The sequence below is a fragment of the Salvelinus sp. IW2-2015 genome, linkage group LG2 (genome assembly GCF_002910315.2).
Source record: "Salvelinus sp. IW2-2015 linkage group LG2, ASM291031v2, whole genome shotgun sequence".
NCBI classification, from domain to species: Eukaryota; Metazoa; Chordata; class Actinopteri; order Salmoniformes; family Salmonidae; genus Salvelinus; species Salvelinus sp. IW2-2015.
The window spans coordinates 21,790,917-21,803,416 of NC_036839.1; the positions used below are offsets into that span (position 1 = coordinate 21,790,917).

The 12,500-nt window shown below is 45.1% G+C and overlaps 1 protein-coding gene across 1 annotated transcript in view; it reads left to right on the forward strand.

Moving 5' to 3' along the window:
• Positions 1–12,500, forward strand: part of LOC111976797 (DNA-binding protein SATB2-like) — a 54,980-nt gene that overhangs the window by 40,856 nt on the left and 1,624 nt on the right. Inside the window, 6 exon segments of the mRNA XM_070448051.1 lie at positions 1–51; positions 942–1,079; positions 2,228–2,380; positions 4,259–4,279; positions 4,281–4,411; positions 4,413–4,452. The exon segment at positions 1–51 is cut by the window's left edge and continues 1 nt beyond it. Of these exon segments, the coding sequence (XP_070304152.1) occupies positions 1–51; positions 942–1,079; positions 2,228–2,380; positions 4,259–4,279; positions 4,281–4,411; positions 4,413–4,452 (534 nt within the window).

Genomic DNA, 12,500 nt, shown 5'->3' on the forward strand with positions numbered 1-12,500 from the left:
GGCCTGCCCCCTACCCCTACCTCCAGCCCCGGGGGCCCCCGCCTCTCACAGGTACCCCGCCCACCACCCATCGCCCTCCAAAACTACCATAGACATTCTCCACCAAGCTCCTCTACAGCAGGGCCTGTGTGTGTCTGGTTGACTGTGGTGTGTCTTGTCTGTCTTTGTGCCTTGTTGATGGTTTATGTTGTCTGTATGTTTTAGTTTCTGTCTGGCGGTTGGTTTGGTTGGTGTCTGTGCTGTTAGTATTGGTCTTCCATGCAGTGGTCTAAGGCTCTGCATCTCAGTGCTAGCTGTGCCACTAGAGATTCTGGGTTCGAGTCCAGGCTTTGTCGCAGCCGGCCGCAACCGGGATACCCATGGGGTGGCGCACAATTGGCCCAGTGTCGTTCGGGTTAGGGGAGGGTTTGGCCGGCAGGGATGTCCTTGTCCCATCGCGCACTAGCGACTCCTGTGGCGAGCCGGGCGCAGTGCACGGTGACACGGTCGCCAGGTATACGGGTGTTTCCTCCGACACATTGGTGCGTCTGGCTTCCGGGTTAAATGGGCATTGTGTCAAGAAGCAGTGCGACTTGGTTGGGTTGTGTTTTGGAGGACGCACGGCTCTCGATCTTCGCCTCTCCCGAGTCCGTACGGGAGTTGCAGCGATGAGACAAGACTGTAACTGCCAATTGGATACCACGAAATTGGGGAGAAAAAGGGGCTACATTTTCTTTTTTAGAACATTATTAAAAAAAAGATTTGTCTTTCACAGTAGGGGATCTACCAAATCAGGGATAAAAAAATAGACTGGGAAAGGGGATAGTACTAAAGACACCGATCTAACCATATGTAACTATATGTTGAGAAAAGGCACATAAATACATCTCATTGATTGTGTCTCTATGTTTTGTGTGTGTGATGTTAGATGACGAGATGGTAACAATTTAAATGTTTGACAGGACGTGTTTAGACCGACCATCACTAACCATGTCCCATGCCACCTCATGCAGAAGGTGTGGGAGAGAGGTCTGGACGAACAGCTCACTCCTGATGCCTGGGCTTCTATCTGGAAGAATAAGACCAAAATCTCCAACTCTGTGAGCAGTTCACCCATCTACAATACTTTTATGTCTCAGTTCACCCATCTACAATACTTTTATGTCTCAGTTCACCCATCTACAATACTTTTATGTCTCANTCAGTTCACCCATCTACAATACTTTTATGTCTCAGTTCACCCATCTACAATACTTTTATGTCTCAGTTCACCCATCTACAATACTTTTATGTCTCGCAATACAGTACTACTTGAGCCTCTGTGAGCTGTGTATTCATCCACAATCCCTTTTTTGGCTTGTTCACAGAATGTACCTCACACACAGAATTCCTTTTGATCAGACATGGCTCAAATTTTAGTGTACAGTATGTCAAATACTTGCTATGATTGATTTAGTTTGCATGGTAATGTGGAAAAAATCAAATAGTCCCAAAGTCCAAGAAAATGTCTGTCTTTTGGTTTTCTGCAATACATGACTACTGCTAATTTGAAGTTCCTGTTGTAGATAAATACAGTATATTTTGGAAATGGAGGACTGACTAAAAAAGAGAGTTCTGTATCTTTCTTCACTTGTTTACAATAGAGACACAGCCTGTTGTCATATGAACATGCTATAGAGAAAGGGACAATTCATTTGGATGTGCTTCCCAACCCCACACAGCCTTTTAGGAACATCACAGATAACATTCTCTCTCTGATGCAAAGGGCAAACACTCATTCTGGGACGAATTTGTGTACTATCATTATTATGTCTGTATAAATTTATCTTGCCATCGTTTACGCTTGGGAATGCCAGATTACTAGTCTGGTCCTGCAAAGATAACCTCAAAGTCTTATAAGAAAACATACTGAGATTCAATACAGAGTCATTCAAACAGAAACTACAAAGGAGAGGAGAGAGAATGGCTTAATGACTTTTAATCTGTAAACATTCTCCATGTCGGAACATGTACGTCTATGAGGATAATGTCTGTTTAAAAGAAGAAAAAACTTTGACTGATCGTCAGCTGATTACCTGTCATTCTTACTTGAAACCTAAACTTTGGTCGTTGGCGCAGGGACAACATGTGAACTAGAGTTGGCAGTGTTACCCATTCAGGCAAACTCTGGTACAACTTCCTGGTTTAATAACTGGTTCTTTCTCTATGGACCGCATCTCCCTGGTCCCTCCTACCCATCCTCCCTCAGCCCAAGCCGCCATGCCTCAACCCAGACCTGCCCCTGAAGCTGGAGTCTCTGGTCAACATCACGTCAGGTATCTATGATGAGATCCAGCAGGAGATGAAGAGGGCCAAGGTGTCTCAGGCGCTGTTCGCCAAGGTGGCTGCCAACAAGAGCCAGGTGAGAGGCCTGTTTCACCCATGACCCATGACATTGTCCCTATCCTGCTACAGCTTTCCTAACCTATTGTGCCCAACTCCCAATCCTAACCTATTGTTCCCGGCTCCCAATCCTAACCTATTGTGCCCAACTCCCAATCCTAACCTATTGTACCCAACTACAATCCTAAAACCTATTGTAAACCCAACTCCCAATCCTAACCTATTGTACCCAACTCCCAATCCTAACCTATTGTACCCAACTCCCAATCCCTAACCTATTGTACCAAACTCCAATCCTAACCTATTGTGCCAACTCCCAATCCTAACCTATTGTGCCCAACTCTCAATCCTAACCTATTGTGCCCAACTCCCAATCCTAACCTATTGTACCCAACTCCCAATCCTAACCTATTGTGCCCAACTCCCAATCCTAACCTATTGTACCCAACTCCCATCCTAACCTATTGTACCCAACTCCAATTAACCTATTGTACCCAACTCCCAATCCAACCTATTGTACCCAACTCCCAATCCTAACCTATTGTACCCAACTCCCAATCCTAACCTATTGTGCCCAACTCTCAATCCTAACCTATTGTCCCAACTCCAATCCTAACCTATTGTACCCAACTCCCAATCCTAACCTATTGTACCCAACTCCAATCCTAACCTATTGTACCCAACTCCCAATCCTAACCTATTGTACCCAACCCCTCCCAATCCTAACCTATTGTACCCAACTCCCAATCCTAACTATTGTACCCAACTCTCAATCTTAACCTATTGTGCCCAACTCCCAATCCTAACCTATTGTACCCAACTCCCAATCCTAACCTATTGTACCCAACTCCCAATCCCTAACCTATTGGTACCCACTCCCAATCCAACCTATGGTACCAACTCCCAATCCTAATCTATTGTACCCAACTCCCAATCCTAACCTATTGTGCCCAACTCCCAATCCTACCTATTGTACCCAACTCCAATCCTAACCTATTGTACCCAACTCCCAATCCTAACCTATTGTGCCCAACTCCCAATCCTAACCTTAATCATTAAGGGAATGAAAACATATGTGTCAGTGGTTAGGGGCAGTTGCTCCTGTCCCGTGATGTGGGTGGCGGCTGGGACCGATGGAGCGGGGTTGATAACCCTCTTCCCCAGGCTGTTGTATCAGACAGTCAGTGTGTCTCCACAGCAGTAGATAAACAATACCAGACAGATAAGCCAAATACCAACCTGGGGAAGAACTGATTCAGACATGTGATACCCCCCCCCCCACCCCCACACAGACTCCTTCAACAAACACACAACTGTTTAGAGCACATGAAGACATGGTGCTGTGGGAATGGATATCTACAGTGAGGACACTGTTGCGTGCGTGTCTACGTGTGCGTGTTTGTGAGAGAATATTACCTGTGTGTGTGTGTGTGTGTGTGTGTGTGTTGGTGTGTGTGTGTGTGTGTGTGTGTGTGTGTGTGTGTGTGTGTGTGTGTGTGTGTGTGTGTGTGTGTGTGTGGTGATCAAGCTGTGTCCCAGGTTCAGGGGTCCGGGGGTGGCTGGGCAGAATTGGGCTGGGGGTCATGGCTCACTGCACCCTCTGCTGCAGCTGGCCCAGAGAGGAGAGGAGAGAGGGATGCTGAGGGAGAGGGGGATGCTGAGGGAGAGGGGGATGCTGAGGGAGAGTGGGATTGGGGGTGAGAGGGAGAATAGAAATGATCAGGTTATAAACATGCATGCTGGTGGAGGCTGGATGCACACAACAGCTGGTGTCAAGACTGGCCTAGTCTAGCATAGATAATCAAATCTCTCCCCCCCACTCCCCATCTCTTTCTCTCTCCCTCCCCTCCCTTCCTCACTCCCTTCTCCTGTCTCTGCTCCCATCTACCTCTCTTAGGGCTGGCTGTGTGAGTTGCTGGCGGTGGAAGGGAGACCCTAGCCCAGAGAACCGTACTCTGTGGGAGAACCTGTGTACCATCCGGAGGTTCCTGACCCTGCTCCAGACAGACGAGAACCTGGTGTATGAAGAGGAATCCAGGCACCACCACAGTGGAGGCTGATACTGTACTACACCTGCCCCAAGAACCACAGGTGAGAGAGACCAGCTGTCTAGCATCAGATTTCCCTAACATGAGTCCTAACCTTAGTGCTATGGTCCGCGCGCATGGACATGGGCTCCGTATGCTCGAGGGTAACATGGCTCCTTAGGTGTGTGATGTTTTTGGTATCCATCATATTTGATGTTGTCTGATATGTCTGAATTGTAATATCATTGCTGCTAAAATAAAATATTATACAAATAAAAAAACTTACTGCTATGCTGGATCAAAACTCTGCACTCATAGGGATGGTCATTGCAGACTTGAATGGATAATGGCAAGAATATCACTTTCCTTTAGTTTGATATCAACCTTCTCACACATTGAATGAGTCTTCGGGACTGGCCCCTACAACCTTTTCACCACACACCACACACAACACACACACACACACACACACACACACCACAACACACACACACACACACACACACACACACCACACACACACACACACACACACACACCACACACCACACACACACCACACCCACAGAGACAAATGTAAGCATGTAGCATCCTACACCAGAGCTGTAGCAGTAGTCAAGCTCTGCTGATTAAATTGACTTTCTCCAGCCAGGGTCATTATTGCACCAAATACACTGAAGATACACATGCAATTATTCATTTAAACTGAAGTCATGCGTGCGCACACTACGGTTGAATATTTTCCCCGTATTTTACAAATGTTCCATCCCCAGAATACATCACTTTTCTCCCGGGTAACACGATATTTCCCGCCAAAACCGGAAGTGTCATTAAAAAGCCTTACAAAGCATAGAAATAGACCTACAATAACAGTCAAAGGTTTGGACCCACCTACTCATTCAAGGTTTTTCTCTATTTTTACAATTTTCTACATTGTAGAACAATAGTGAAGACATCAAAACTATGAAATAACACATATGGAATCATATTGCAACCAAATAAAAATATATTTTATATTTGAGATTCTTCAAAGTAGCCACCCTTTGCCTTGTTTACAGCTTTGCACGCTCTTGGCATTCTCTCAACCAGCTTCATGAGGTAGTCACCTTGAATGCATTTCATTTAACAGGTGTGCCTTTCTTTCCTTCTTAATGCATTTGAGCTAATCAGTTGTGTTGTGACAACGTAGGGGTGGTATACAGAAGATAGCCCTATTTGTTAAGACAAAGTCCATATTATGGCAAGAACAGCTCAAATAAGTAAAGAGAAATGACAGTCCATCATTACTTTAAGACATGTCAGTTAAGGCGGAACAGTGCAGTCTCAAAAACCATCAAGAGATATGATGAAAGCGGCTCTCATGAGGACCGCCACAGGAAAGGAAGACCCAGAGTTACCTCTGCTGCAGAGGATTAGTTCATTCGAGTTACCAGCCTCAGATATTGCAGCCCAAATAAATGCTTCACAGAGTTCAAGTAACAGACACATCTCAACATCAACTGTTCAGAGCAGACTGCGTGAATCAGGCCTTCATGGTCAAATTGCTGCAAAGAAACCACTACTAAAGGACACCAATAATAAGAAGAGACTTGCTTGGGCCAAGACACACGAGCAATGGACATTAGACCAGTGGAAATCTGTCCTTTGTTCTGATGAGTCCAAATGTGCAATATTTGGTTCCAACCGCCGTGTCTTTGTGAGACACAGAGTAGGTGAACGGATGATCTCCGCATGTGTGGTTCCCACCGTGAAGCATGGAGGAGGAGGTGTGGGGGTGTTTTGCTGGTAACACTGTCTGTGATTTATTTAGAATCCAAGACACACTTAACCAGCATGGCTACCACAGCATTCTGCAGCGATACGCCATCCCATCCGGTTTGCGCTTAGTGGGACTATCATTCAACAGGATAATGACCCACTCACCTCCAGCCTGCTATTTGATCAAGAAGGAGAGTGATGGAGTGCTGCATCAGATGACCTGGCCTCCACAATCACCCGACCTCAACCCAATTGAAATGGTTCGGGGTGAGTTGGACCGCAGAGGGAAGGAAAACCAGCCAACAAGTGCTCAGCATATGTGGGACCTCCTTCAAGACTGTTGGAAAAGCATTCCAGGTGAAGTTGGTTGAGAGAATGCCAAGAGTGTGCAAAGCTGTCATCAAGGCAAAGGGGGGCTACTTTGAAGAATCTAAACTATATTTGGTTTTGTTTAAAACTTATTTTGGTTACTACATGATTCCATATGTGTTACTTCATAGTTTGGATGGCCACTATTATTCTACAATGTAGAAAATAGTAAAAATAAAGAAAAACCCTTGAATGAGTAGGTGTGTCCAAACCTTTGACTGGTACTGTATAATATAGGCTACTGCACATTACGCACAATAGAAAACCATAAAAGTCCAAAGATGTAGCTAACTATATGCTCTCTTGGTTAAATGTATTTTTATTTTACCTTTATTTAACTAGGCAAGTCAGTTAAGAACACATTCTTATTTTCAATGACGGCCTAGGAACAGTGGGTTAACTGCCTGTTCGGCGGCAGAACGACAGATTTGTACCTTGCCAGCTCGGGGATTTAGAAGACAAAAAGTTACCATGATGAGATGGGCTGTCTGTCCCCACCCTGAGCGTTGATGATTCATCATGCAGATGAATCTTGTGTTTTTGTCCGGGGCTACAACAACAATGTGTGCTGTCGGGGTACTCCAGAAACGGAGTTGGGAAACACTGAACTAAGTAGACCAGACGCAGCTGCTGTTGCATTGGTGTCTATGGGAGACACACCAAGTTAAGTAGAACTGACAATTTTCTTTCAAAGCTAAACTGCCGGAGTGAACTATCTTCATTCATCCACTATCTTTGTTAACGGCTCATCATAGAAAGGAAGTGGTTGTTACCACTGTGCCACCATTAACATATTCCTCAGCTAGCTCCTCAAACACACAGACCAGACCAGAGAGGAGACAAAAAATACTCCACAAGTTGTTCATATTAGAGAGGACAGGGAAGGAAGGAGGGACTGAGATGGGCCACAACAGGAAGAGAAGAAGTATAATGAAGGGATAGATCGAAGAAGGAGAGTGATAGATGATAAGGAAGGAGGATCTTGGAGAGGGTGGGACAATTTATGGGTAGGCCAAGGAGGGCGAAAGTGTCAGACTGTATTTGTTTCGGTGCGTGTGTGTCCCTCTCCTCTTTTTGTTGTCCAAGTTGACACAGTCAGGAGAGGAAAGCCCCTCCCTAAACTCAGATCAAACTCCATGCAGCACATCTACCCGCCACATACACACACAGACAGACACACACACACACACACGCCAMCATGCAAGTCACCACAGCCAGACCACACATGTGTTCCAGCTGCTACTCAACTCAGTCACTCTCACACATATACTGTACACTAGACACACAACTGTATGTGCTGTTAAATAAAATAAAATAAAATGTTGGTCTCATACACATATTTAGCAGATGTTATTGCGGGTGAAATGAAATGCTTGTGTTCCTAGCTCCAACAGAAGTGTTAGAAGTGCTTTATGCTATACTGTATGTGCTGTTGGAAGTGCTTTATGCTATACTGTATGTGCTGTTGGAAGTGCTTTATGCTGTACTGTATGTGCTTGTTGGATAGTGCTTATCCGCTCATCAATCTGTATGCTGCTGTTTGGAAGTGCTATATGCCTATACCTGTATGTGCTGTTGGAAGTGCTTTTAGCTATACTGTATGTAGCATGTTGGAAGTGCTATATGCCTTACAGTTCGTGATTTTATGCTGATAACTGTATGGCTGATGAGTGCTTATTGCTATACTGTATGTGTCTGCTTGAGAGTGGCCTTCTTAACGCTTTTAACTGTATGTGCTGTTGGAAGTGCTATATGCTGTACTTGTATGGCTGGTGGAAGTGCTTTATGCTTACTGTAATGTCTGTTGGATGCTTTATGCTGTACCTGTATGTGCTTGTGAATGCTTTATGCTCTGGTAACTGTATTGCTGTTGGAAAGTGCTTTATGCCTAGTACTGTATGTGCTGTTGGAAGTGCTTTAATGCTATAGTGTGCTTTGGAAGTGCTTATGCATAAACTGTAATGTGCACTGTTGGAAAGTGCTTTATGCTGATACTGTTGTGCTGTTGGAGTGCTTTAATGCTATAGCTGATGGCTGTTGGCAGTGCTTTATCGTTACTGTACTGTGCTCGTTTGCGAAGTTGTATTATGCTTATGCTGTATGTGGCTGTTGGAAGTGCTTTATGCTGTACTGTATGTGCTGTTGGAAGTGCTTTATGCTGTACTGTATGTGCTGTTGGAAGTGCTTTATGCTATACTGTATGTGCTGTTAGAAGTGCTTTATGCTATAGTGTATGTGCTGTTGGAAGTGCTATATGCTATACTGTATGTGCTGTTGGAAGTGCTTTATGCTATAGTGTATGTGCTGTTGGAAGTGCTTTATGCTATACTGTATGTGCTGTTGGAAGTGCTTTTTGTATGGTTTTATCTGAACAATCGGCCAACCCGCCGACCCCACACAACCACTGACCGAAACAAAACGACTCATAATGAATTATGAATCAACGACTGCGCTTTTTGTATATCTACAGTATCATGTGACAAGTACTGTATGTGAGGCTGTGGGATATCACCATGTGTGACTGCGTGTCCATTAGATCCACAGGTGGAATTGTGTGTGTATTGTGTGTGCGTGTGTGCGTGCGTCTGTGTGTGTCCTGTGCTCCCCTACCTACTCAGCCTCTCTCACACCCGTGGGGACAGCATCACATTTCTCCATGACTAACCCTGCCCTTATGACGCTGGGCTGGCTATCTGGCTCTCCTCTCCAGCAGCACAGTATCTGCTGCTCTGTTTATGCCTCCATGTGTCGAGCAGTAAGTGCATCCCTCTGCTAATTTGGCAGGCCCTGCTCTTATGAATAATTTCTCTATTGTTATTGCTAAATGTAATTCTGCTGTGTGCGTGTGGGTAGTGGGTACTGTGGCCTGGACCCCTGTGCTGACTGCACCGTGGATTGAGACCACAAGAGCGCTGGACTAGAAAGGGAGCTGGCAACAAGCTTCTTTCTACAGACAGACACAGACACAGATTGTTCTCTCTGCTGCCCCTCTCTTTATGTCGTTTCATTCGTAGGCTACACGTGCAAACACTTTTATAAACCTATTGGTTCCTCTGATGGGCTAATTGTCAGTTTGAGCAGCTGAGTTCAGCTCTTAGCTCAGTAAACCACAGCCAGCTTAATGGTTTAATTACTGATAAGTGGAATGATTGCCACACACACACACTTGAACACGCAAAAAGGTCATCTCATGCCAAGCCACACCCTCACACACACACGTGGACAGATAACACTTAGGAAACAGGCAAAACACACACACAACACACACAACAGAACACAACACACACACAACACCACGACACACACACACACAACTCCACACACACACAACACACACAACACACACCAACACCAACACACACACAACACCACACCACACACACACCACACACACACACACACACACACAACACACACACACACACACACACAACACACATAACACACACCACCACCAAGCGCGCCACACCCCATTCTGTCTCACACGGACACACACAAACACCACAGAGACAACAACACACACACATCACATGGCACACCACACACACACAATCCCACACTACATCACACAACCTACACGACGAGGGACGGAGGCACCATCACACACACACACTAACACACCTAGATCTACAGACCACAGACCACACACACCAGACACACACACTAACACATTTATTCCCATTCACACACAAACACACACGAGCCCACCACACACACACAACACAAATCCACCCACAACTACACAACACACACACACACACACAACAGACATCACGAAAAGAAAAAAACACCAATCAAGCACCGCCCATAAAACCACACACACCCACAACAATGGCAGACCAAAATACAAACAACAACAATACCTCACACCCCCAAACTCAATACCGAAATACACAACCGCCACACCTCCACGAGAGTCAACACATGTCTATCACACCTTCTAAAATGCAAAGAAAGACATCACCAAGAATCGAACTCGCTCTAATCCACAACAACTACCACAAATAACAACAGAATCTACAAAACACGACTCATCGGGAAAAAAAGGTAGGAACTATATTAACCTCAGGAGAGCCAACACGCATCACACACAACACACACATCCACACTACCCATCTATCTTCTTCCACTCACACCACCAAAGAGAGAGAGAGTGACTCATCTGCGACGCAAGTCCGGCCAGAGGTTCTGTGTGAACACGAAGCGCGAAAAAGAAAAGAAAGACATTGAAAACTATTATATTTGATATCTATCACTCACTAGATACCACGAAGGCAAAGATGTGAGAAGTCATGCAGAAATATCCAACAAGAAAACGATATTCCATTCCCGCGTCATTCCTACCAATAGGTATTATCATTCTGTCGCGATGTATGATCAGGTATACTCCGGTTGGCAACATAACGTCTCCAGGCAGCCCCAACACTAGGCAAACTATCAGAAGCACACGAGGCACTGACTCATAGCCTTAGCAAACGACAAATCAACCTAACAACATAACATTCTTCCCACCCTGGGTCTGCCTGATAAGTCCAGGAGAACGCGCCCCATTAAGGCGCTAGCACTGAATCATTTCATGTAGTAGTTATCTATCCTTCGGATGAGTTCTTGCACTCTCGGGTAATTTGCCGTTGATCTCCTTGTGGAGAAGAAGGAGGGGAAAGAGCTTATTCGCCTTTAATTGTAGACTGGAGGCGTCTATTGAGCTTGTTGCCCACATGGTGTACGCGACAAATTTTCCTGAAAAAAAAAAAAGAGAGAGAACACGTGTGCTGGAAGATATATGAGTATATTATACTGTGAAGAAGTACTTTCGCATTCCACACTTCACACGTTAGTCCTGACAAGCTAGCTTTGTGGGATGGAGGGCGTAAGGAGTTGGGATGGAGAGATGGAGGAGATGGGAGGCTCAGTTGGGATGTGGTTTAGAGGGCTACACGAGGTATGGGAGATAAGGGAAGGATTGGGAGGGGGTTATGTAGGGCTCATATAGTAGTCGATGAGGGGTGGAATAATGGTTGATGGGTGGTATGGGTGAGGGTGGACGAGATGCGCGCATAGGGGCGTCTCAAACAAGAGAGGTAGGCCGTTCATGGCTATTTAGCAGGGTATGTCCTGGGTTGAGTATTTGGGGAAAAGACCGTCAGTGTTTGCTTTGGCACTTGCTCTTCACTCTTGTCATTTACTCTGTGTGCCCTGGCATCTTAGGAGGATGGAGAGTAGTATCGTTACTAGTGTATAATTGGATTACTCTATGATCTATGTCATTGTCCTTTGTGTGTTCTTCGTTTGCGATTTTTGTCTTGCAGGCTCTCTCTCGCTTTAACTGCTGTCACGATTATGCTCTTTTCTACCCTATGTCTTGTCCTATTGTTGTCTCTGTCTGTGTGTTGTGTTGTTGGTTGATCTTCTTATGTCCATTAGTATGGTGCGCTCATTTCTTAGTTGTAATGTGATGGTATGTAGTATTAATATCTATCTGGTGTCTCTGAGATGTCTTCTTATTTCTTAGTGTATGTGTGTCTGTGTGGGTTATGTGGTTGGGATGGTGCCGTGGTTCGTTGGTCCTGTGGGTGTTGGGCTATTAATTATGTAGTAAGTTTATATGTGTGTGTGGGTGTGGTATGTGTGGCGTCTTTGTTGTGTTGGTGAGTTGTGTTGTTCAGTACGGTGTGTTGTTGTTGTGTGGTTGTGAGGAGTGTGTGGTCTACATTAGGTCAAAGGGGAGAGCTATTTTCATCCTGTCTTTTCACTCTCTTTCCACCGCTGTCACCATTCCTTCTCATTCCCTCTCTTTGTGTGGCTGCTATTTGTTTCACACAGACATAAAAAAGATAATAAACGTCAGAAAGCGGAAAAAAACACCCAACCTACACTCTTCCTGTAAATCGCTACCCTCAAACAGCCCCCACAAGTGAAATCGGAGCAATTTGATGGTCTGGCCTGCCCTCAATATTATTTAAGTAATACCCTGTTATTATTGAA